The sequence below is a fragment of the Lathamus discolor genome, chromosome 4 (genome assembly GCF_037157495.1).
Source record: "Lathamus discolor isolate bLatDis1 chromosome 4, bLatDis1.hap1, whole genome shotgun sequence".
In the NCBI taxonomy this organism is placed as follows: Eukaryota; Metazoa; Chordata; class Aves; order Psittaciformes; family Psittacidae; genus Lathamus; species Lathamus discolor.
Window position 1 is genome coordinate 5554890 of NC_088887.1, and position 26629 is coordinate 5581518.

Below are 26629 nucleotides of genomic sequence, written 5' to 3' on the forward strand. Positions count from 1 at the left end.
TGAGTTAGCCCCCCTTGAACTTTCTATTTCTCTTTAAAAATAGAAGAAAGCCCTAGAAGCACCAACTTTTGACAAATTTAATGTAACTCATGTTGACATCCTCTCTTGTTGCTGTCAAACTATCTTTTGTGAAACTGAATTAAGGCTTTATAGGGAATTGAATAGCTTCTTGTGAAGAATGGAAACAAGGAATCTCCCAGTATTTGAAATATGTGACAGAATACACAGTGGGTTCTGTGTATAATCAGGCTTTCAACTGTATCCTCATATGAGTTGAAAAAAACAACTTTGCAAAGGGTTTTTAAGGTAGGTTCTGAACTGACATGTTCATTTGATCAGAAATGAATTACTTTAAATGTCTATAAAATCAGTTTCTAGTGACACTTTCAAAAGATCTTGTGACATGGGCTTCTTCTAAATGTATTTCATAAGGCTTACGGCTGAATTGCTGCTGCTGCATAGGAATGTGTGTTTTTAAATGTCTTGTTGTGTTCAAATTGAATGTCCATCTATGTGCTCTAAAAGTAAATGCATTAGGACTAAAAGATCTGTTGGCAAGAAGCAAGTTCGGTATCAAAGGTCAGTTGCCATGTCTGTGGAAGAAAAGGTTGGTTCCTTTTCGAAGTAGCATCTGTTGAGTAACTCTTGGTAGAAGCAAGTCTGCAGGAAAGCAGAGCTGTGTGTTAGGAGATACTTGCAGAGGCCAGCTACAGAATGGGGTTCTGCAGCTGAAGTGGTGCTGTAGCCAGTGCTAGTCAGGATTTGGTTTGTGCACAGAGCTCCGTAGGGCAGGTTGCTTTCAGTTGTGCTCAGACTTGAAAGTGATCAATTTGAGCATAAAATTCCCTCAGAAGACAGCAAAAAGAATTGGGACAAATGATGAAGGGAGCCACGCAGGCAAAAAGAAAATTCTGAGGATGTTTGTTTTACATGACCATGTGTAATAAATGGTATAATGGTTTGTTGGGATCTGATCAACGTAGGTACAGTTCCCCATCTTTCTGGCTTCTTCTTGTCATCCCCGTATAGACAGTCTTCTGTAAAGTTAACTTTTCAATCCATTTCTGAATGCTTTGGATTTGAGAATTGCTGAGTTCATGGTAGAAATCCGAAGGCAAAGTTGGGTATGGGAGACAAACTGAAGATTTTCCAGGTTTTTGCCGGAGCACTAGTTCTCATGGCATGTTTATAGATAAATTCTGAATTCTTACCTCTGAGTCTCAGACAAAATACCAACCATGAAATGAAAAATGTGCAGTAAAAGTTCACTGTCTTCAAGTCATTTATTCAAGATAATGCTTTGGTTTTGGTGGAAATGGCTTGGGAGACATGCTGCTGATGCACAACTTTCCTGTTTCCTTTGTAACTTAATATACCTTGGTAATATACCCTATATTGAGATTCTGCTGAAGTCTTCATCAGAGATTACAATGAATTTAACCTCAATACAAACTTAATTTTCATGTTCTCACAATATCTAAATTCCAATATTTGTGTATTATGGCATTATCCTGAATATACCTAGCAATGTTAAATATGCATATAAATGACTTTATATCTCTGAATGTTTATGAATATGAATAATTTCCCTTTTAGTTCACTTGTACTCTTTGCATGTCCAAATACTGCACAAACAGGGAGCTTACTTGTGATTTTAAATCGTACTAAGCTCTCTCTTCAAAATAACATTGAAGTGAGAATCTGGGCCTCTAAAGCCTTATCCAAAAAGAGATTCTATTTCAGATTGGAACATCCACTCCATTTTTATGTTCTTCTGTATGTGTTGAAAGAATACATGCTCCAGATCCATACAGATAATGTTTGAAGTTACAGCTACTCAATGATACCCAAATAAACAAACTGATTTAATTTGCTGTTCTGTTTTCCTTAGTGAATTTGTGTTCTATTCATCACTTAAATTATTTATCCTCAACTAGAGAGCTGTACTAACTTCTCAGTAAATGCGAACCAGTGGTAAGCTGCAAAGAGCTTTTAAAAATGGCATTAAGATATTTCTTACCTATTGCGATGCTTTTATATAAGAAATCAAAATCTTAGCTAACACTTTTTTTTTAAGGAGACCCTTCTGAAAGGAGAATGGCAATTTCCCAGACAGGTGAATGGCTGCTTCCAGCCACCAGGTTAGCAGACACAGGGCACAGTGAATTAGAGTCTGAAAGGGTTTATTCTTAGCTTAGGTGGAAGCTGCAGCAGGATGGAGTTGAAGCACAGTCTAAGAGTCTGCTTTCTCCTAAGGTGAGGAATGGAAAAGCTGATAGTCACATTCATATTTCACTGCCTGATTTTTGTAAGAATTCTTTAACTGACAAGAAAGGGGGAAAAGGAGAAGCATTAGAAAGAAGGTATTTGTGATGTCTGTTAGTTTTATAAGAGAAGAAAAACTGCTCCTCCAGAAAATTGGAAGTGACAGGCTCTGAATTTATCCCTAGTATTATACAGAAAAAGCAATGAAGGATCAGGATCACAGTTTTTCCATGGTGATTTAATTTGTTAGTTTTTGCATCCACCTTTTTTGCTGTTAAATTTATGACTAATGAATGTCTAGATCTAGCAATTCCTTGTCACATTTCTTACTTTGGTATTTCTTCCAGCACTTAAGCAGTCCTCATTTTTACCTGATCTCCATTCACTCTCTTTCCTTACTATCTTGTAGTTTAGAAAGCTTCACCTGTTGTATATTTTTATCCACACTTGTTGTATACTTTTATCCACTTCCTTTTATCCTCGTCCTTTCTTTAACAATATATTGAGAGCTTAGGTAAAAATCTTAAGTTTCAATTAAATATTTTAATAAACATTAGAACAGGGGTGGGTTTTCCCCAGTTTTAAAGAATAGGCCTGCTTTACTAGGGTATAACATCTTCACAAAAGTATGCTTATTTCTGTCACTCCATCACTTGCCTTCTACTAGACAAGTCAGCATTCTGAAGTTGTTGACTTTTTCAGTAAATGGTAGTGCATATGTATCATTTGTCACACAAACCCATATTTAAGAAGAGCAGGAAAAGGAGGAAGACTGTGGTGTGCAGTCCAGAGTTTGTGCTAACCTATGGAGGAAAAGAGTATTGTACATCATCTACAGTTTGTGTTAACCTTTATTATCCTGCTGGCTATTTAGTCTTTCTTGTGCTGATAATGATGATCCTTGTTACAGGCAGATGCAACGGAAGCCAGAAGTGCCTGCAGTCACTTATGCAACGTATCGAGGTTCTGCAAGGATTAGGCAGCTACTGAAGAATCAATCAGAAACAGCTGAAAGAGGAGAAGAAAGTATTGAGAACACAGGTGCTTCAGTGGTCAGAGAAAATGGGGAAATCCATACAACTGTGTCTCTGAAATCAGAACACTTAAAAGAAAATGGAGAAGATGAGGGTAAAGGTCATGAAATTGATGCCGTAGTAAATTCTTCTGCAATTAAAATGGGAAGGAAAAAGTCTGGTAAAGCTCAGCATTGCATGGGTAGCCGTAAACATGAAATAACTGCAAAGGCCACAGCTTCTCATGAGATAGACTTCAAACCTACACCTGCTTTAACTGCAGCAGATGTTAAAAGGACATATTCACTAGACTCATTACTGTCATCTAGTAGTAGAAACGGTGAGATCTTAACCAGTTCCACTTCCCAGATTACCAGTTCCCTTAAAACGAGTTCTGCAAACGATTTGTTCAGCAAAGAGGATGGGCTGCTGCGAGGAGCAGAAGCTGTGTTTCAGACAGATAAAAATGCCCCTTCTAACTTTGATAAGGAAAATGATTGTAGTAAAACAGCTAATAAGGAGGCCACAAATGAAGTGCAGGATGATTGTTTACATTCACCCAAATCAAAAAGTGAGACAGTTAATGAAGAACTACAGGTGAGTAAGGGAGAATTTTGCTGTAATCATCGAATGGCTCTTCACTCGGAGCTAACGTCGGGTGTCCACAGGCTTCATTCCAGTACCACTACGTTTCAGCAGCAAGTGGATCAGCATACAGGTAGTGCAAATAAAAATAGTGATCCAAGAAGTAGTGATGCCCAGAAAATCATGGCAGCTGTAGAAGGAGAGCAAAATACACAGAACTTTATTGCTACTGTTCCTTTGCCTTTTAGTGAACAAGCACCTACTTTGCTTAACATGAAGTCCAAAGGAGAAAAATGTGTAGCTGCAGGTAACTTAACTACTTCAGTGTCACCTGTTAAAAATGATGAAGATACTGTCGTGGACAGGGGGACTTGTAATGAAGAGCTGTTAGGGAAATCAGTACATATACAAAGCGATCACCAGTTAACCCATGTGGAGAATTCTGAGGATACTGCCACACAGCAGACCTTTTTCCCTGGTCTAGAAACTGAGGGTGAGGAAACAATGAAGGTTTTACTTGAAGTTGCAGTGGAAAACCTTGCCAATGTATCATCATGCATAAATGGGTGTGAAAGCACGAAATCTAACTTCGATGATCTGACAGCACCTTTCTCTGTAACTGATGAGCCTTCCTTTGAAACTGGAGGCTGTCGCTCAGCTGCTCTACATCCGAGTTGCAAGTTCAAAAATAAAACTGTAGGGAAAAGAGAAGTTGATTTGAAAGATGAGAGAGAGGCACTTTCTTGTTCTGATCTTGAACATGAGAAGAGCAAATCCTTTGAGCCTACAGAGATGAGCATCTCTGAAAACTCTATTCCTCTCCACAACCATGGTCCTGTTTCCCTTGAAAGTGTTCAAGGTACTCCTGCAAAACCATTAGTTACACTCGCAGAAGTTAGCACAGCAAAGCCTGCACCTTGCTCTTTAATCCCTGTTGACAAGACACATGATTGTGCTGCTACCACTTCTAAAATTGACAAGACTGGTAAGCCTGAGGTTGCTCCTGTTCCTCCTGCGTGTAAAGATTGCATCTTTGAACTTCCTTCTCATATTGCTCAGATGCAAGAGAAAAATCTGGAGGATTCTCATTCTGCCTTGAGAAATGGAGAAGGACCTTTGACAAATCATTCTGCTTTTGTCTGTGAAGGCGACATTGATGTAGACATCGTTTCTCAATCTCCACCCATTTCTGAAGACAGGTGTATTCATTTTTCAGACAGTAGTGAGTTTAGGCTGTCACCCACAGTACTTGATTCTTCATCTGACAACCAAGGAAAAATGCCTTCTCCTGCCACTCACTCTGAAAATGGCCAGACTGTTAGATGGTCTGCTGCTTCTGAGCAGGACAGCCTTATTTTTCCAGCTGCTAAGCCTAGGAGAATAATTCCAGAGGACAGAATGACCAAGGTGGAACTTTGCTCAGGAGACCCAAGAACTTTGTGCCCAGCTGGTTCCCTGGAACCTGAGCTTAGTCTAGCTACACTTGATAGCTCTGCTGTAGAAGTAGATGTGGGGCATGTTTGCATCCCCAGCCCCACTTCACCTACATCCAGAGAAGCCTCCAGCCTTTCTGTTCCTGCCATGGAAATGTTGGGCATTGCTCAGGGGAACAGTAATTCTTCCAGTCGCAGAACCAGCGATGGTGTAGAGGAGGCCTCCTGTGCGCAACAGGCAGACAGGAGTGTCTTGGCAGAGGGAATGCCTTTGAAGTCTTTGGAAACAGCATCCGAGTCAGCCTGTACTGAGAGTGTGTGCAGAAGTGCAGTAGGACAGGTGATACTTGGTTACTGTCCTTCTCCTATCTCAGAAGCCCCTTGTGTGATGGATAATGAAATAGCTGCTGCACCTACAGAGTTGAGTGAGCTGTGTTCTGAGGAGGTAGGGGAAGATACTGGTGTGAAGGGACAAGAACATGCTAAATTCCAGCATGCTGCAGTTTTGTTTAAAAAAGCTGAGGAAATAGTGGACTCAGTTTTACACTTGGCTATAGAAGAAATAATAGCAAAACAAGCCATTGGTATTTGCCAGCTTTGTGGGAGCAAAGATAGTTTAATAAATATGGATATTCTACATGATCAGAAAGCTGAAACTGTGCAGCTGAAAGCAGGAGAAATCCAGTCAACTGTGCAGTTACTAAAGCATTTTAATGAGAGCAATAGAGGAGGTTCATCTCCAGTTGCAAGAAATGAAACAAATCATCAAGATGAAAAGATGCTATCTTATACCCCTGATAAAATTGACCTGCACAGCGCACTAACACTAAAAGCAAAAGAAGCAGTTGATGAAGTCATTAACTCAGCCATACAGAAATTGGCATCCAGTCAGCAGCAAGGCAGTGAAAGTAAAAGGTCTTCTGAAAAGGTCGAGCCTAAACCTAAGGCTGAAAGACCAACAATTTTAAACCTGGATATCCATTCACCTGCAAAAGCACAGAAACTGACAGAAAAGAAGGGAACATGGAGTGTAACTGTAAACTATGAAAAGGCAGATTGCTCAGATCCTCCTTTGCTTCCAAATAATATGGCAAACGGCATAGACTGGCCCCAAAAAGGTGAAAAGATACCAAATAATGCATTTACATGTCAAGCAAATGGTTTTCTACCCACTGGAAGTTCAGCAAGGCCAGAATCAGATCTTATGACACCAGTAAAAGAGAAAGACAATAGAAATGAGTGTAAATATCTGGCTGCAGCAGAGATATGTAGCAAAGCTGAAGCATCAGCAACTAATAGAAAATCTGATGGATCTTTACATTTAATACATAAAGATGCTACTGTGACTGAAGAGATGCTTTTGTCATTGCAGCTAAAAGATTCTTGCAGTAATACAAATATGCCGGAGTGTTCATTGCAGCCAATTATAAGTGATAATTTGTCATCTTTTATGCCTGATGAAGAATGTATCAGCATGCAGGGTGAATCTAAAGACAGAAGCAGTGCCTGGGGGTCTCTGGAAAGAAGTGCAGAGGACAGTCTGTATGGACACTGCAGTAGAGAGGCTGCAGAAGTACCTGCACAAGTAAACGCAACCTTAGAAGATTTAAAGGCAGTGGAGAGTAAAGAGGAACTAGCAGAAGGGGCAAGTGAAATGGCAGAGATTAATGCTGGATTACATACACAGTTTGTTGTACCTGAATTGTCTGTAATTGGAGAGGATGATGAAGAGGAAAACTGCTTCAGCACAGCCATTGCCCAAAATAATGGGAATCTGAAGCAGGTACAAGTGAAAGATGAAGAGATGAAGAGAAATTATCAGTTTGAAGGAAATGGTCTGGATTCTGACGGTATCATGAAGGAATCCACAGATCTTTTGGCCTTTTCTCCACTAATTGAACAGTGGGAAAACAGTTCTTTCACTATCGTTTATGAAGGTGCTCTTCAAACTGAGAACAAATCTGTCTCAACTGATGACATGCAAACTTGTTTGCTTTCTTCTTCTGATTTGCATTCAGATAGTATAGGTCATTTAATGTGTGAAAGAGCAAAGAATAAGCATGAGCCAACCTGCCTTTATGGGAAGGATAACAAGCTGAACGAAGCAACAGATAGCCGTAGCTCAGAGTCATTTCTGAGCGTGGAGGCCAAGCGCTATAGAGTATATCCTTTCTCTTTGTCTCCAATATATGAAGACGACAGCTCTCAAGAAGATTTACTTTCCACAGATGTGTCACCAGAAGGCCACCCTAGTGGAATATCTAAAGATAACGCTGACCACACTTCTGTGCTTTCTCTTCTCCAGTCAGTTTCTGAGCGCTTACAGTTTACTTCTCAGTTCAGTAAAGAGGAGGAGGAGGAGGAAGGAGTGGAGGATGAGGAGGAGGATGAATCATCATATGAAGAAAATACACTTAATGTTGAGAGAGAAGACAACTTTTTTCCCAGTCAGCGGAGGAGAAATTTAAAACCAGCCCTTCAATCAAATGACCAAAATGGATCTTTGTTTTCTGAACAAACACTTTTTCTTTCAAAAGAGCTTGACTCTAAAGAGCAGCCAGAACTGTTTCCAGATGCAGCTTCTCCCAGTCAGACACCCTGCAAGCCAGTTTCACAGAAAGCTGATGCTGCTCTTGAGCATCCTCCTCCAAGTGTGTACTACCAGTACTTGAAATCTGCCAGCAGTTGCTCCTCTGAGAAGGGAACCAGGTTTGGAAGCCTTCTCCAGGATATGTTTCTGCCAAAGATTCATTGGTCTCAAGACAACACCATGCCAAAATTGGGAGAATTGTCAGCGGTAAGATGTCATGTCACCTGCTATTAATAATCAAAGCGATCGGCTCTGATTCCAGATTGCTCTCTCCCTGTTCTGCTTACTCTCTTTTTAAGGTTAATTCTTTTATCATAAACAAAAGTAGTTAAGCTGTTTAAGATCATAGGTTGTTTTGTTTGGTGGGGTTTTTTAAGTCTTCGGATAAAATAATTTTTTAAACATATTATTCTTGGTGTAGCAGATACATGAATGTGACTTAATTTTAAAACAGAAGATGTGAACAAAATATACAACAGGAAAATATGCGTAAGAGGAAGTCTATAATAGTAAAATACAGACTTGTCCATGTTAAGGACATTTCAACCTGAAGAAGATGGAATGTTGAATGAAAAGTGTTATTTTGTTCCACTTCTGAGATTAGTGGAGCTATATTGTCCAAAAAAATCAAATATCAATGCTTACTGGGCTATATGCTTGTTTTATCATGGTCTTCTACAACTTGTAGCTCAGTTAGCAAGTAAGAAATGTAGCTGCTTCTGAAGATGAGCATTTTTATTTAGTTATTTATAGCTTATTTAAAGCAGTGGTAAATGAGGGTATGGAAACAGTTCTTTCAACATTTAGAAACTGAAAATGCCACATAGACGAATTGCATAACTGAAGAAAGTCTTTCAATGATGTTGAGAATATTTCAGCCTGTGTTAGAGGTCTCTTTTGGTTTTGCCACTCTTAAGATACGCAGTTTGTTGTTTGCTGAGAAATGGTAATGCATTTCCAGAAGTCATAAGTTTTACAGTAGTTCTTCCTTTCTAGCACTTACGCTTTCTGCTTATTGTTTGATTCTTTTACATCAACTCTGAATGACAGTGAAACAAGTCTCTGTTTCTGCTCTGATGTTTCTGCAACTGTTTGTACAGTTGCATACGTTTATAGAAATAGTGAACTCAGAATAATCTGTCTGTGCTTTGTGCTACTGTTGTAGATGTTAATAGCTGTTTTTCATGTCCTTTTAATTTCAGAACCTCATTGATAGGGCAAGTCTCAAATACAATCCAAGACCAGGAAAGGTAAGTAAGTAGAATTTGTGTCACATAGATCAATATGATACATGGAGTAATTTGTCACACATTTTCTGTTTTTTTTAATGGTGCATATACTTGGGCAAAAAGTTTAATAGGTTTTATTCCATACAGAAAATAACTGTCTACGCTGCATGTTGCAATGGGCCCTCATTTATATGCATTGTATGTTGTTTCAGATTATTATTTATGATATTTATGGCGACAAAAGTAAACAAGAAGTTCATTCTGATGTGCTAGATACCACGTCCTGGATCTTTCCCATTGGAGCATTACTTAGGATAATTAGAGGATGGTAAGAAATCCAGGTCATATTTAAATAGTTTCCGAAAGACTGTATATGCTTCTCTTGTATTTTCATTTATTTATGACACACGTCTGATCTGCAAGAGTGTCTTTTTCTTTCTCTATAATTAGACTGATACCAGTGAAAAAAAGCATGAAACAAGGCTTCAAATGCTGCAGTACAAAAAAAAAAAAGTAAATTGTTTCTCCTGGGATCTAGCTTCAAACAGAAAGTTGCTAATAGAATCACAAGTAAGTTTAGACTTCCTGCCTGAAGTGCTAAGACAGTACAGCCATAATCATCGCTAGAAGCATGTGTATGCCAAAGAAAATATTTCTTTTACAGTTCAGTGCCATTATACAGTAGCTGTTGCAAAAGAACCATAAAATGAACAATTTCAGCTGCTGTTTGTAATGTAGTGTTTAGAGGAATGTGGATGCTGAAGGGTATACAAGTACCTTTAAGGTAGATTTTGCAAGTGTGTCTTGGTTTGCTATGGGAAGCTGGGTCTGGGACCTTGTCAGTTGCATTGGAATTTAATTGGTGAGGCTTACAGTGAATGTTTCTGATAGTAAGCCATAGTAACAATGCATGTCACATTTATACAGTTTTGAAGCAGCCTTGTTTGGCTTTGCATATATTTATTTCATGTCCTAAGAAATACTGAATGCCATTACTGTATGTAAATGTTTTATGCCTTGCATAGTATCTGCCTGAACAGGACATGTTTTGATGTGTCAATTAATATATTTGTTCTGGTAAAATAAGGCTTTCTCTTTACATTGTGGTTTAGCTTTTTTTCTTATACGGTTAATGTTTCAAGTGGGTTAGGCTACATCCTGGAGGAGAACTGTGTGTTTTACTTTGAAAGCACGGAAGTACAACCCCCATATTTATCTAAATTGAATGTGACTACCGAGGTAGAGGATAAGAAAGGTGTGATAGTTGGCTTGATAAGAAGAGCTCATTTCTGAACAGCACAACACATGTGCTGTATAAGAACAGTCTTACCTAACTGCAACAACTCAGTTCATGATATCATTATTACAGTTGGATTTTTTATGAGAAACCAAAGTTCCAGGGTCGGAAGTATGTACTAGAAGAAGGAGAGGCTGTGCTGGATCACCTTTGGGATCTCCCGGGCGTGAAACATCATCGAAGAAACCTCGCAGTTGGTTCAGTCAAGCATGTAACAAAGGTATAGACTTCGTTAATAATATACTTGCATACGTAAATAATTTCTCTTGGCCATGGTGGTATGCTACTAGCAATGGACAATGTGTATATGCTGTGTTTCTGATCTTAATGAAATTTGCTATGAATCACTTCTTTCACTTTCAAGAGAAATTCTAGGGATTTTGCTATGGTAAGTTTCCCTTTCATTCTGAAGATAATGAGCAGATGGATTATCTTTATTTGCCACCACCTTTACCTGACACAGTAAAGGTAAACCCCTTTAGATATTCACCTGTCCAGTTAAATTAATTTAAATGGAATCAATTAATTTTTGTTTTGTTTCTCAGAGAAGTGTTTGGCTGCTGTTTCAGAAGTTAGTAGTTGAGTTTCCAATCCCATTTGTACAGCGTAGCCTCCCAAAATTACTGTCGCTCCCTCTACAACTTTGTGCTGTTGGTAGGGTGTATGTGTGGACAAGTGGTACACCTACAGCATCTGGCTCTGAGTACAGCCAGAAGTTTAAAAAGCACTTTGTTGAAAAGATGGGAATCAAATGCCTGAAACTAACTATAATGCATCCATTGTTATGCAGTGAATGAGGAATATATTTACCAGATCTTGTGATTTAAGAAGACTTAGTGCTCTTGTTTAGCATAACATTCCGGTTATTCACAGGGTAATGGTCCTTTAGTGCAAGTGAATTGTTATTTGTATCACAATGTGAAGAGTTGTTCAGAAAAAGTAGGATTTCTCTGTTCTCTGCTGGTATAGAGGTCATTTTAAAATGAAGACAGCCTTTTTGTCATCAATAAGGGCCATAATGTCAAACAGTTAGAAGTGCTTTTTCATTCTCTTGAGGTCCTTTCCAACCCTAACTATTCTATGATTCTATGAGAATTAATAAATAAATTCAAAAGAGGGTGACTGGAAGCATCAGTAATGAACTTAACATTTATTTGCGCTAAACAAATTAAAAGCATTTGACCAAAATGGAATCTGAATGTTGATCAATAATGTGGAAGGCAGCTAAATAATTAAAGAAATGCCACAATAGCATGTGGAACTATGGTCTGGAGCCAAGGGAAACTGGGTGTGTCTTGGGTATCAAAGAAAACTCTTGCGTAGAAGACACTGTGGTGAGCTTTGTCATGCTTGCTACAAGCCTTTGTAATACAGCTGAGTAGGTTTGAGCATTGTTTTTCTTCCAGTATGGGGTTCATTTGTATGGAACACAGATGGAAAACTTTGTTACAATACACTAATTCAGTAATCCACACTGTTTCTCACGTAACTGAAACCTCTATTGGGTATGGCTGGCTGGGAGGACTTACTGTCCATAGGGCTGTGTGGAGCTAGTGTGGGTGTGGAAGTAACTAAGCTGGGTTTTGTCCTGTAAACCCTGATTTGTGAAAACATCCCTCTTTTTTTAGCTTGTACTTTAGTAGCTGCCGTGGAACTGCTTTTAGAAGGCCATTTGCCAAAGTGCTACCTAATCTATTTTTTGTGGGAAATATAGGCATTGTTTTTAACTGACAAACAGCTGTGAATTTTTCAGGCAGCTCACGTGCTTGAAGTCTGCAGGATCACGTGTTTTACTGTCATTCCCTTTTTCATAGGGTGGGTAGCTCAGTGGCTTTTTTCCCCCCTGCTTACCTGTGTCATATTGCCTGTATGTCCATGCTGCCTGACTTGTCTTCTAATTCTTCAAGTGGCTTTTTATGGTGCTTGGTTTAATGACTGCTCAGGTGCCTTGCATTAGCAGATTTGAAAATTGGCTAAGTATTTGAGAAGAAAATGGCTTGCCAGGAAGAGAAACCCAGATGTTTACTAAAGAAACTGTAGGAGGTACATTTAATATCATTTTTACTTTTTACTGGTGGATGCTAGTGAGCTGAGAAACAGTCTGCCAGTAGCTTTATGCTCTGATTTGGCTTCAAGCCTCCACAAAAAGCGGAGATTCTCTTAGCTTTGCGGTTAGCTTGTGGCTTGACTTACTGTGGATATGCATTAGATGTATGCATGTGTGTTTAATTTTAAGGAATTGGGAGGAGTAGGGGGGGAGGTCCCGAAGGAACAGACTGTGCAACTAGTAAAGCGAAGACGTGTTTGAAGTAGAGTCTGAACCTCTACTAAGGCAAGTCAGCGTGAGCCTAGGCTAGCAAAATCTGCCTGCACATATAGATTCAATGCAGCTCCAGCAGTCTGTTTAGCCAAGTCAGTTCTCTGGTCTATTGCAAATTCATGTATTAGTCTTATGGAAATGGATGACTTTCTCTACCTGATTCTAGAAGACTAAAAGGATTGCTTAATGTTGCTTTCCCAAAAACAAGGGCTGAGAAGAGTTACTGACGTTTCCATTCTGGAGTAATCTTGTAAACCACCATTTTGGAAGGTGACAAGAGGTCTGAAACAGCAGTTTATAATTGCTGTCTGCAAGATAGTTAGGCGGGGAATAACTGGATTCCTGTTGGTCTCTCCTTAAGCAAAGTTCTTTTGTAATGGCAGCGTTCACAGTGTTCCATAACGGGTGTGTTTCATTTGTGTGGTCTGCTATGTGGAAAGTTATTAATTCAAGCAGGGACTACTTTGTTAGATGTAATAGGAAGACACCCAGCAGCTTCAGATTGTATCATTTGCTAGTTGGTATTTATAAGACAGTAATAATTGATTTCCTTAATATTATTTTCTTTTACTACAAGCCCTGTGGTATTTTGTAGCTTGGTTTGGTGGTGATGGGTGGTAGCAAGAGTAGGACAGAGCAGAAGCACTGGGAGAAAGAATTACGAGTGAGTAAAAAAAGGCTGGAGGACCAACAGAGTAAGATTTAAAGTAAAGAAATGCTGCAGAAGCTGACATGTCATAGGGACAAGCTGTGTATCAAATGTAAGGTGAATGTCTAGACTGTATTAAAAAGCAATTGTGGATACCAGAAGTAATTAGGACTGTTTTTTAATAGGCTCTTCTGTCATCATTGTTTTCATATTCAGCTTAAGCAACCATACTGCAGTCATTCTTTGTCCTGGTGTTGACATAAAAGGCTACCTCATGTAAATAGGCTATTTTGATCATTTCTGTCAGCACAGCTTTCAGGTCCAAGGAGAAGACCTAACAGTGATAAAATTATCTAGCCCTGCTAGTCTGTTAGGCCTGTGACCCTAGATCCAGAAGGAGGATAAACAGCCAAGACCACCTTGAGAGGGCTGCAGGCTTTAGGTCTGTTGCTTCTGATGGAGCTCTTGATTGCCCTAGAAGAATGTCATGCCACCAAAGAGTAATATTTCACACTAAGGTCTTGAGGGTCATCTTAACCCTCTTCCGAGGAAGCCTTAACTTCTCTGCTGATCACCGTGTTACTGTTTTGCAAGTGTCTGTTCTCTTTGAGCTAGCACGAGTATTCCCCATGCTTTTTTAAGCACCTCTGCTCCCAAAAGACCATGAGGGAAGCACAGGCACTGCTGATGACTGTGTGGGAGGTACGAGGAGAGTACCACAGAGTGAAGAAAGACAGAGTGTGGTGCCTGGAGGCTGTGACCTACCTGAGCATCTGCTGGTTTTGTATTAGCACTGGAAATGAACATAGATAGCTAATCTGTTTGCTATGCTTTTTATTCTGTTTTTGCCTGACGTGTCAGTAGGGTAATGAATATGATATGAGTTTTGACTGCATGTGATGGGGGTGGCAAGGCCAGGGCGGTTATAGAGAGAAAACTTTCCAGTTTGGGATCTGGCCTGAAACACTGTGGTAATAGTTTTGCATGTGAGTATCTTATGTCAAAATCTTGACGCCTTGCAAATGAAAGGGCTTCAGACTGAAGGATCTAGTTCTCAGCCTGAACGCTATCGTATTTGCGTGGTTGTCATTTGGTTTCTGAAGATGGTGGCTTTATTAGGAGAGTTAAAGAAGCCTCTGGAAGTAATGATGCCTATTAAATATGTTCAAACAAATATGAACATGCTAGGGCAAATATTTACCAAGCTAAAGCTCACATGCTTAAATTATATAAATTAATGGCGTAGTACTTAAGTGTACATCTGCAGATGTATAGTGTTCACCTCGTACAGAAATCCTAAATTTTACCTTTTTCTGCAGTCTGTGAATTAACATATGTAAATTGAACTCAGTATTTAAGTCAAAATGTATATTTGTGACTTTATTTTCTAAGCACATTTTTTTTAACGTAATCCTTGCTGAAACATGTTATTACCTTTAAAAATATGCATTTGAATAGCTTTTGGTGACAGCCTCAGCTTACTTTGTGGCACTTCATGAAAGGATATTGTGGTCTTAATCTAGTGCACATAAAATACCATAAAAATGAGGTTTTTTTTTTTTTTCATGACTGTCAAAATCTGGCTTGGGAGAAATGGTGATAAACAGGAGAGATCTTAATATGAGTGCTTGTGCTTTACCTGCCCTTTGGAGAACTGCTACATTCCTCATCTCTTGAGGTGGAGTCTGCCTCGTAAGCTTCCAAGTCAGGAGGGCAGACTTCAAATGGAGAACACAGACTGGCTTTTCTGCAGACTTCAAATGAGGGGGGAAAAACCCAACCCACGAACCAACCAAAACAAAAGAAATAAATTCCTACTGAATTAAAATTACACATCCTCTGTCTCATATTCCGTCTGAGCCCACAGGCAAAGATACTTTTTTGCTACTTGTCTAGGCTTGTAGGTACAGTGCTTCAGAATTTATCTGAAACTATTAAGAGTCTGGAGTCATAAGTTGTGGAATTCTTATAGGTGCAGCTTACAGTTTTCTGTATCAAGCTTTATTGTTGGATTCATGAGTTTCAGCCATATTACATATCAGGTATTAGAAAAAAACACAAACTTCATGTCTTTGTAGCTTATTAAATTGCAGTTAAATATGTGAAAACTATGAAGCGATTTTCTCTTTTAAACTGGTTTAGCATTATACTTAGAGTTGAGTAATGCTGTTCCTTAGCACTTTGCATAAAATAGCATTGCTCTAGAAAGTCTTTTCTCCTAGTTTTTCTGGGTTTGCTCGTCTGAATCTGGTATTGCAGTTTTTGTTCTAAAAACAAATGATGTGCATTGTTTGCAAGGTACAATAGAGAGGAAACACAATTGTGCATAAGGGAGGGTTGCCAAACAGTATACTGTGTTACTTCAGGTCTCGTGGAAAGTGAAGTAATATCCTGAAGTCCATCTATTATAATTGCCATATTTATTGCTGGCAGTTAAATAATTACTGAAAGATCTTTGCTAACCAGGAAGAGGTGTATTTCTAGGTGGGATGTTACTCCATCATTCGAAAGCTCCACCCAATACCTATGTGAAAAAGGAGAGCATGAAGGTGGTGTCATGAGATGAGGTGCTCTAACTGTAAGAGCTTTTGTGCCCTGTTGTTGGGTTTCTCTGCAAGCCCTTGTGTTCTGCCCTTCAGGGTCTGGAAGAAGCCACAGGCCATGTAGGATCTCAATCATGGACCGTGCCTGGGTCCTCAACAAATTCAGTAACCACATGTTTCTCTGAGTGCACCCTCAGGGACAGCTTCTTATCCCTCTTCTCTAATGCACATGCAAGGGGCATCTTCCTCAAGACACATTTAGCAGGTCTCTCTATGTTGTCCAAGCCCTTCGGCCTAATGCAAATAGGCCTGTGTGTCAGAAGGGTAAGGGGAATGGTGCTTTGAAGTTATCACTGAGAACTGAAGGGGTCCAGCTACAGCTGGGCAAACCATAAGCACTTTTCTGTAACACACTGCTGAAGCAGGACTGTATAGAAGGTCCTCACTGATTTGTGGTATGTTTGAATCAAGTATTGGTAATGCATTTTATATAAAGTTTATGAAATCAGTTTGGTTCAATAAAATCCCTGCAAATTCTAGAGAAAATCACGCATTCGACAAGTCGTTCTCCAACATGGTATCTATCAATAGAAAACCCTTGCTAAGATAAGAGATTGCTCCACAGTAACAGGAAAATTGCTAAAGTGTCTACTTAACAAAACATTTTCTGTTACTGATCTTTTTCTTTCTTTGTCTAAAATCCTGTAGATTTATTTAGCATGACAGAAAATTGAACTCGTATGGCTTGAAACCAGTCGGATGCATACAGAACTTAATTAGCACTGAGGGAGGGAGGTGAGAATGTAGTAGACATTTCTAGGAAGTTTTAGTTATACATGCATGTGGTATGTGTATTAAGGAAGCACTGTCTTTAAAAAACTTGGTATATTATATGCATGGTTCGTCTGTCATTGAATATTGTCAAATCCTTTACTTGGAGAGTGTTTAAACTGAGGTTTTTGAAAGTAGCCCAGCAGGCATAAATGCACAGTTCTTTGAAAGTTAATGGGAGCTGCAAATTTGCTTCCCTTAGGTTTTCTAAAAGTTCAAGTCTTCACTTAAAAGAAAACTAAAACCTGTACATCTTGTGAAGCCTGGAGTTAAAATTAGAAGGGTGAGAAAATGGGTAAAAAGAAGGAAACATTACTGGTTATTCTCCCATTGCAATGGGGCAAACTCTGTAAGTGCAGATAAGACTTAACCTTTGATTTCTTTCCACAGGACTGTGGCGTTCCAGAGGTAGAGTTCTGCCTGGCAGCTGGTAGTACAGAGGGACTCCCTATCTGCATACAGGGTGCAGTTGCCAATTTAGAAGAACTGGATGTTGAGAAAAACCCTTATATAAAAGTCAGATCAGGAGTGTGAGTACTGAACGTTTTTAGTAGCATTTTGCCAGCAGGTAGAAGAGTAACATCATGGGATGGAAGTCAGTTGGTGATACAAACAATATTTGGGGGATTTTGCTACAAATCACTTAACATACACTATATATTCTCAGCTCTATGCTTCAGCATTGTGCTGTGTGGGCTCCTAGGAGGGGGACCAAATTTTTGAAAGCATTTTTACTCCAGTTGCTGGCAGTTTTCTGTAATTCCATCTTTGAGTGGCTTTATAAATAGAAGCAGCAGCTCAGCTATAATTAGCTGTATTGGCGAATAGATACTGTTTCCCTAGTCACCCACACTGTTATAGCTATAACACTATGGCTGAATACCAGAAAATTAATACTACGTCATCCAAGCATTTCTCAAGCTACAGCCATATCCTGACTTTCTGGAGAGAGGTGATGCTGTATGATACAGGCCCCTTGGTGACCCACCATTTCCTGTATTGAGCAGAATAATCAGTTTCCTGGGTAAATGGCCAACACTTCGCAGTTCCTGAAGTTTGGGAGTTCTGTGCCTCTTCTCATAAATGGTTTCAGAATGCCATTATCTGTTACGAGAGTGAGTTTGCTTTTCATGTGAGACAAGCCTTCCTTTCTACAGCCTCGCAATGCTTGTGAAGCTTGAGGTGGTGAAAGAACTAAAAACTTTCTTAGTTTAAGTAGAACTTCGTATAACTTTTAACTGCTTGTGGCTGTGTGTTAAGTTTTAAGAAAATAATTTTCTATATAGATCAATGCCTTTTCCTCCCTTTCGTATTTGGTCGACTTAACCATGTGCCCAGCTTTTACATTCAGCTTGCTTTTTGATTTAAAACTGTCTGAAGGAGTCTCAGCATTTTAAATCTTAATGTCAAAATTACAGTAGCCTGCTTTCCAAAGCAGTGTTGTAAATCCTCATATGTTAATAGCTGAACAAACTAAGTGGGATTGATGTTAGAAACCTTTTAATTCCTAAGGTGACAATCCTAGGTAAAATTTGATGTGTCTCATCTTTAGTACTGACATTGGTTTTGTATACTCACACTGTACCAAACTGGCTTCTTAAAGTAGGTGAACAAATTGGTAATTTTCCTCTCTTTCATTTATGTTTAGCTTGGAGTGAGAAAAAGTATTTGAGATCTTCTTAGCATTGATGTTGCCAATGTGTTTAAATATAGCTTTGTTTTGATGTGCTGGCAGTATCTAGAACACATTATCTAGCTCTTGTGAATACAAAAAGGAAACTTATTTTAATCAGATCTTTGTATTTGTAATTTATCTAATGAGATTAATAAGTCCTTTGTCCTTATTGTTGTAGATGGCTTGCTTACTCAGACTTTAATTACAAGGGAGAGATGAAGGTCTTGGAAGAATGTGATTCACCATCTGAAATTCCTTCAGCAGATGTAAAATCTCTGCGTCCCTTAAAAATGGTGAGGCGTGCACGATTCCTAACAAGTTGTGTGCTTTCCTTTTCCTATAGTTGCTCCCCTGAAGGTTTTGACTGAAATACAACTTGGGTTCTAATGTCCTTTCAGGGTTAATCCTTATACATGTAACACTTGTCTCATGCCAGGGTGCATTTGCAGTGTTGTTATGGCATGGCAGTCACTATGGCTTGCTGGGCTTCTGTGTCTGCCCAAGTAAAACCATGTAGTCAGAGGGAATGACTGATTAACTGTGTTGTATTTCTGGGAAACTGCTCTTGATGGGTGGAAATCAAATCATACAGAACTGAGAGGGATAATAAAATATGAGAGAGGTGTGGAAGGGTATCACAATTCTATTGTATACATAGCAAGCCTACAGAAAGAGAGTTTAAAAGCTACAAAGGAGTAAGATTGAACAGCTGTCTTTTTAGTCAGTCATAAGGCGTAGGTGTCTTGTTCCCTCACAGAACATCATTCACTAACATTTCCAGAGGAAATCCATTTGTTACGTTTGCTCTTTGACCACAGACATGAATATGTCTGCCTATATTTTCTCTCTCTTCTGGTGTTTATAGTTTCTTAGTATTCTACCATCTGTTCTTAAGGAATTGAAATATATACAACAAAGCTTTAAATTTTAATTTAAAAATTTGGTCAATATGAATTAGTTTGAAACAGTAAATACTTGCTTTAGATTGCTAAGACAGCAAAGGAGTATTTTTAAGTTGTTTGCACCACTGCAGGCTTGTCAGTGCACTGATTTGTTTGCAGGACAGGTTTGTAGTGTCCCTGGCCTTTATGAATTATCAGTGCATTTGAACTAGTGTTTCATTTAGCCAACACTGAAAGTGGTGAGTGTAATTACAAAGACTTTTGTGCTGTGAAAGTACTGTAAGTGCTGTAAAATACGTGTCAAAGCATAATTTCAAGTTTTATATAAATGCGTTTATTTCCCCCTTTCCCCCGTCTCTTTTTTAGGGTGGACTAAAGGTACAAATGCCAATGAATGTCAAGGTAAGCACTAAAGATGTTGATAAAATGCGCGCACGCTGGAAATACAAAACCTTTATTTAAGCTGTTTTCTTTTTGTTGGGTATGTGATGTTTGATTGTAAGTATTGATTTTAAGTAAGCAAACACTGGTTTGCTGCTGAAGAAAAAAATCACTGATGCTGTGTCAAGCCAGCTTTCTTACTAGTGCTTCATGAGTTGCGGAAGTAGCAATAGCCTGGTTTTCACAAAATAGAATGTGAATTTGCTGAAGAATTGTAAAACTTACACAAAATATGGTGAATTTTCCTGACTTTGGTATATCAGTCACTAATAGATGGGGATCAGGAGAGATCTTCCTGTTGAACATACCAGATTTTAAAAAAGGAAGGGGAAAGGACAGGAAGGGGCAGGAATAGGACCCTTCCTTCCTATACCCAGTCCCAGTACAAGAATTATGAAAGGGACCATGATCCTTTTGTGATTTGACCAGTAGAAAGCTAATCCAGAGTTGCTGCTCCTTTTCCCTTCTGTTTCCTCGTCTCCACAATAATACTAATGCTTTAGGTAACTTTTAATGATACACATACATGCAAGACAGAGGCATTTTTCTAATAAATATTGCAATAAATATTAATACTGTTAATACCTGGTATGCATGTGCAGCAGATGAGCCACCTTAAGAAGGTGTTAACTGCAGTCACCAAAATAATTTCAGCAAAGTACAGAGAAAGACCTCTTGTCTGCTTGTGAAGGATTAAGCTCTGCGTGTCTAGCTGTGACCATGTAGGATTCACTGAAGGTTAATAAACACTGTCCAGGCACAGGATTACAGGATAAATTACAGCCGTATAGCTGCAGAGTACGTTTATGTATGTGGAGTTGTGTGGATAAGTATCCTTCTGTGGAAATGTCTGCAAATAGCCTGACAGGCCTATCTAAATCCAAATAGTGTCTCTTCAGCTTCTAGGGCACTGGAGAATCAGAAGGGCTGAGGAATGCAACCCTGAATTTTCTTCCATAGTGATGGAAAACACGTCTTCCACACCCTGTAGCAGTGCGCACATCTAAACTTCAAAGTACTGTTCAGGGCATACTCAAGGCATTGTTCAATATCATGTTTTCTAGATAATAATATATGAGAAAACCCACTTTGGAGGATGGTCCAAAGAGTTTTCAGAAAACATCAGTTCTGTCCCAGCTCTGTTTGGTAATGAAGAGGAATTTAAGGAAATTGGATCAATACGTGTAATTGGTGGAGTGTAAGTATATTTTGCTTTTATACTGACTTACTTTCAAGTGGGAAATCATAACTGAATGCCATGAAGTGCAAAGTGATGATTAAAATCACTAGTAAAATATTTCTAAAAGAATATATTTTTCTTTTGTTGATTATCAACCTTGGGTAAAACCGCTTCTCCACAGCATCAGTATTACGGTATCGTAAAGATTAGGGTTAGGGTTCAGAGAGCCACAAAGCCTACAGGTCCAGAGATATTGGGGCTGTAAAATGCATGCTAAGATGAGTACGGCACTGCACCAACATTGCTCCTTGCACACCTTTCTCATGTGGGACACCCATGGTGCTGGAGAATAGAGCCTCAGTTCCGTGGTGCCGTTCAGGTTAGGGGTCAGGGAGCCAGAAAGCCAAAAGGTCCAGAGACATTGGGGCTGCAAACTTTATGCATAGGGTAGTATGCCACTGCACCAGTATTGGTCTTTGGACACCTTTCTCATTGGCCACCTGTAGTGCCAGGGACCTCAGCCTGAGCACCAAGATGCCATTCAGATGGGGTTAGTTCAGATAGCCACAAAGCCTACAGATATAGATAAACCATATCTATGTAAGGGAATATAGGAAGATAAAACTAAATGTGTGAGGTGTGAAGTCAGTGTTTACCACTTTGATACTGATAAATTAGGCCACTTTGTTCCTTAATGACAGTATTCCCACAGACCTTCAATTTAATATTGCTTTATACTTCTGATAGTCTGTGCTTAAGCTGCCAAAAGGACCTTGGGTAGGTGTGGTCGCTCTTCAATTTGACATTTTAATGCCTCTGAAGTCTATAAACTGTTTTATTGTCTTAATGGTTTTCCTTTGCCACCTGTTGCGTGTTATCTGGAATTAAGAATCTACCCTTATTTTCCTGCATTGAGGCCTCAGATTGATTCTCTTTTGCTCTGCAAGACACACATGCACAAAAAGGGCTGTGCAATGCTGTCTGGTCACAAGGTAGACTCAGAGCCAACTATCGCCAGCTATTCTAGCAAGCTACCAATTCCACACATTATTCTTTCAGCCTTTCCTGAGACCCAGCAGGATAGGACTCCTTAAAGTGTGCAGGATGCATGCTCCTGCCAAACAGCTTAGCAACAAAATAGTTTTCAAATTCTTTTTACTGGAGGGATTACAATATAAGGATTGGATAATATACATCCTTTCAGGCTGTTGTCAGAATCTTACAAGCACTAAATTCAAACTAAATTTAACTATGAATGTTCAGATAATCTGTTCATAAATATATGATATACTTGCTATCTGGAAAGCCTCAGATTATTAAAACTCATCCTTCTGTCTGTTGTGGCAGCTTTTATTTTCAATACTGCGGTAACTTAAACAGCTGAATTAATGTAAACCAAATGGTACTAAAAGTAAAGCAATCCCTGCCTGCCAAATTCCAGTGCCAACAGAATTTGTACAGCGGTTCTAATTCTTACAAGGGAACTTTAATGAAAGAAATGCTTACAAGAAGAAAGAGGGGGAACCACTTTTTCAAAATAGTTTTCAAGGGTGATGTGAAAGTATCTTCTTTTCGTTGAGCCTTATCTGCTTGTTCAAAATACTTCAAAAACTTTTGTTCATTCAGTGCTAAAACATATTCCATACACAATATATTGTATATATTCAGTTCACTTTTCTATTCATATATATATATATGTGTGTTTAGATTAGAACGAGAAACAATATTAGAACATGACAATTTTTTCTGTTGAAACCATTAATTTTGCTACCAGTTCCAGCAAGGGTAGAATCTCACCAGTTATTAATACACTGAAGGGATGTGTTTGGTTTTTATCATTAATATTTGGTGGCTTACAGTGTTTTGGCCAGCCTCTGTGAAGCAAATACTGTTACTGGGAACATGGCTGACCAAGAGGAGGTACATGGAGAATCATTGCACAAATAAACTGTTGTAGGAGAAAGAATCACATGGTGGGATTTTGACCCACAAAGAACACTTCATGGGTGCTGTTGTGATTTCAAACAAGCATTGCCTTGTTTGCTGAGTCTGTGATACCCATTTCAGTGTTCTTAGGATATTCTCTTCCCCTTTTGTTACAGAAAATCATGTGTGCAGTTGTTTTGCTTTTAGTTATTTCTCTTTCTTTTGTTGTGTGGTTTGCTGTAGATGGGTTGCCTATGATAAGGAGCGTTACAAAGGCCGTCAGTACTTGCTGGAGGAGGGAAATTACGAAGACAGACACTCATGGGGGGGAACTGACAGTATCCTGTCTTTCCGGTTCCTTCAGGCTGTAAGTACTTCTATGAATTTCACACAAATTGTGCACAATTCTACGCATAAAGAGGATGGTTATTCTTTGTATATGGTATGGCTGTCTTGGGTTTAAGTCATTCCATCTTTTGCCCAAGTTCATTCTCATACTTTTCCTACTTCATGAAATCTGGACTGCGCTGTATACATTGCAAAGCAGAAACGGGTTCTAAATAGCCTTTATAAAGTTCATACGAAGAAGGTATCATGCAGAATTCCTTGTCTACCTGCCAGATTTGCCAGGTATTTCACTTCTGCCCTTCAAGATATTTGTATCTCTAGAACAGAATTTTCTTAGAAGTTGAATATGCAGAATTGTACAGTATAGCTCCTTATTAAAATAAAAATAGCTTTTCAACACAGCAGCTGTTGCAAGCCTTAGAACAGCATTACTCTGTCTCTGTGATTTTTGTGCCAGGAAATTTTGGCAGCAAAAATAATCATGGTGACAAAATTCCTGCTACTCAAATGTGCTTAGTGGGGACAAAGATGAAATAATAAAAAATGTATCAGAGTCCAGTATAGGAAACAAAGTTAGATTTTACAGTGACGGTGAAACATTGGGTTAGAACTTCTTTATAATTTCCTTTGATTCGGGTTTTTCTTGCTTGTTTGGGGGGGTAGGTGTTCATTCTAATTGAAATTCTGAGAGCTTTAACTACAGCTGATATTTATATTCACTCTGAGATTATTCAGTCTTTTACGCTCAAATTACTCATCTCGTCATCTGAGCAGATGTGATATTCCCGAGCCCAGGAATTTCGTGAAGTTTGAAGAGAAGTGTTTAGAGCAAACTTACTGTCTCAGCAGTCACTATTAAAAAAGGCCGGGGGGGGGGGGATTTACTGTGAACCCAGAAAGGCCATGCTTAAATTCACAATTTGCCATTCTGATTTTTTTGTGAAAGGCACCTAGTGAAAGCTGTATTTATAATCAAAATCTCTCATGTAACTTAAAATGAAGATAGAATAAGCTGCATGGAAGAAAAATGTCTTTCCCTAAATAATTTATTTTTGAGTTTCTGGGAGAAACTGGCAGAAGTTTTCTCTAACTCCTCATTTTAAATGTGCAGAATGCTGTCAAATTCTTGAGTAATCTTACTTTTTCTTACTTTTTCTTTCTTTTCAAGCTATACATAGGATACTTGGACAGCTTAAATTGATCTTTTTAGATCTTTCTCATGGCGGAGGACATAATTACAAGCCTAGAATTGTGCACCAGCCTAGTATGGTGACCTGTGCATGCATTTAATTTGATTTGCGCCTAGAACAGTCAAGAATCTCAAGTCATTAACATTTTAAAACCATGTATCATTCACACTTGTATAGCATCATGTGTCATTTAAATTGGCATATAAATATACACCAATACGTACATATTGATAATAACAGTCTAAGTAATACTTCTCCTTAAACTGTACCATAACTAAAAACAATGAGCTATTTGCTAGTAAAATTACTAATGGCACTGGCATTTTGCTGTTCAGCTTGACCAACAGATTGACTGCCTCTCTGACATGCAGTACATAGGTCAGTGTTCAGGCTTGCCATATGCTCCCTTAGTGACTTTGTATATGATACTTAAAATCCCGATATTAAAAATACTTTAGTAACAAACTCTTGTTTTCAAGAGGATCTGGCCAGAAATCCAAAACTAGTGCTGTGTGCTTAAGGCTCTTCAGTGCACAGCAAATCATAGAGTCACAAAATGGTCAGGGTTGGAAAGGACCTTTACATCATCCAGTTCCAACCCCTCTGCCATGGACAGGGATGCCTCATCCTAGACCATGTCACCCAAGGCTCTCTCCAACCTGGCCTGGAACACTGCTAGGGATGGAGCATTTCCCACTTATTTGGGAAACCCATTCCAGCACCTCACCACCCTAGATCTTCTCTGTTACCTCATAAATTCTGTCAGGAGAAATGCAGTAAAGGTTGTGATGGTCTCAGAATCCACAGAGGTGTTCCCAGGTATCGGATCTTTATTGTTCTTCCCTAGAACTTCTGTTTTAATCAGATGAACTCAAGACTTCCTATAGAAGAGTAAGGATTTGGGGGAATGTAGCCAAGTTGCATTATTCATGGTCAGCTCGGGTAAGGAATGGGGCTGGTCCTTTATAGGTACTCGCTAGTGTGGGGTCATTTGAGGGCCTATCTAGCTAGGCTTTTTTCTTTCTTTCTCAGGCATGACACCGCATGACCTTGACTGTGTTGGCTTTAAGGCCAGCCCAGACCTGAAAACAATTTAGCCTGGCTTACATGGCATGAAGCTGAAAGTAATGAGCCTGTGTACGTGAGTCAGCTCTAGGCAGAGTCAGATCAAATGTCTCTGTGCTGTGCTCCCAAAGCAGGGAGTGTGGTACAGAAGTATGTAAATGGCTCTGCAGAGAGCTAGGCTGGCTACGACGTGCCTCATTAACCTGTGTCAGTACCAGCTCTGTTAGTGTGGCTTAGTACTATGCAAAGCTATTCAGATGTTTCTGCGCCACCATGTTCAACGTGACAGGTTCCACCAGAGCTTATTAGTGCTAGGGAAATCCAACCCATGTCTCTGTACACATACCAGTGACTGCAATTGAGCATGAATATAATTTCTTGACAAATGAGACATGTTAGACATCACACACAACAGAGGGGATTGTTGCAAGGCATCCCTTCCCACCTACTGGTGAAGGTGTACACACATGTAGGCATACTGCAAGAGCTTTCAGTTTTTGTCTGTCTTCAATATTTCTGTTGTGAACAGTCATAGAATCATCTAGGTTGGAAAAGACCTTTAAGGTAATCGAGTCCAACTGTAAAGTCCACCACTAAACCGTGTCCCTAAGCACCACATCTACATTTCGTTTAAATACCTTCAGTGGTGGTGACTCCACCACTTCCCTTGGGCAGCCTGTTCCAATGCTTGACAACCCTTTCAGTGAAGAAATTTTTCCTAATATCCGATCTAAACTTCCCCTGGCACAACTTGAGGTCATTTCTTCCTGTGCTATTGCTTCTTACTTGGCAGAAGATAAACCCTTTGCTACATCCTCCTGTCAGGCAGTTGTAGAGAGTGATAAGGTTCCCTCCTGAGCCTCCTCTTCTCCAGACTAAGCAACTCCAGTTCCATCAGCTGCATCTCATAAGACTTGTGCTCTAGACCCTTCCACTGGCTTTGTTGCTCTTCTTTGGACACACTCCAGCACCTCAATGTCTTTACGATCTCCAGTGTGGTGATTTGAGGAGTGTTTTGAAAGCAGAAATAGGAAGTACTTGCAGGATTGTTTTCTCCAAAGTACTTCTGACTCTATCTGTATCTATATTGGACATGCTGGAGTCAAATGCAGGGCTTGTTCCTGATGGCAGACAACAGTTTGTGCTG

At 39.3% G+C, this 26629-nt stretch overlaps 1 protein-coding gene across 2 annotated transcripts in view; it reads left to right on the forward strand.

The window, feature by feature from the left end:
- Positions 1–26629, forward strand: part of CRYBG3 (crystallin beta-gamma domain containing 3) — a 92165-nt gene that overhangs the window by 38628 nt on the left and 26908 nt on the right. Inside the window, exons 1-10 of one of the 2 annotated variants that reach the window (XM_065676046.1) lie at positions 2205–2256; positions 3176–8093; positions 9089–9136; positions 9328–9443; positions 10485–10632; positions 17146–17285; positions 18609–18723; positions 19699–19734; positions 20838–20971; positions 23123–23246. In XM_065676046.1, coding sequence (XP_065532118.1) covers positions 2216–2256; positions 3176–8093; positions 9089–9136; positions 9328–9443; positions 10485–10632; positions 17146–17285; positions 18609–18723; positions 19699–19734; positions 20838–20971; positions 23123–23246 — 5820 coding nt within the window. In that variant the 5' untranslated portion in view covers positions 2205–2215. Of the gene's footprint in view, positions 1–2204; positions 2257–3175; positions 8094–9088; positions 9137–9327; positions 9444–10484; positions 10633–17145; positions 17286–18608; positions 18724–19698; positions 19735–20837; positions 20972–23122; positions 23247–26629 lie in introns of those variants that run through there. The other variant, XM_065676045.1, reaches the window with a different exon arrangement.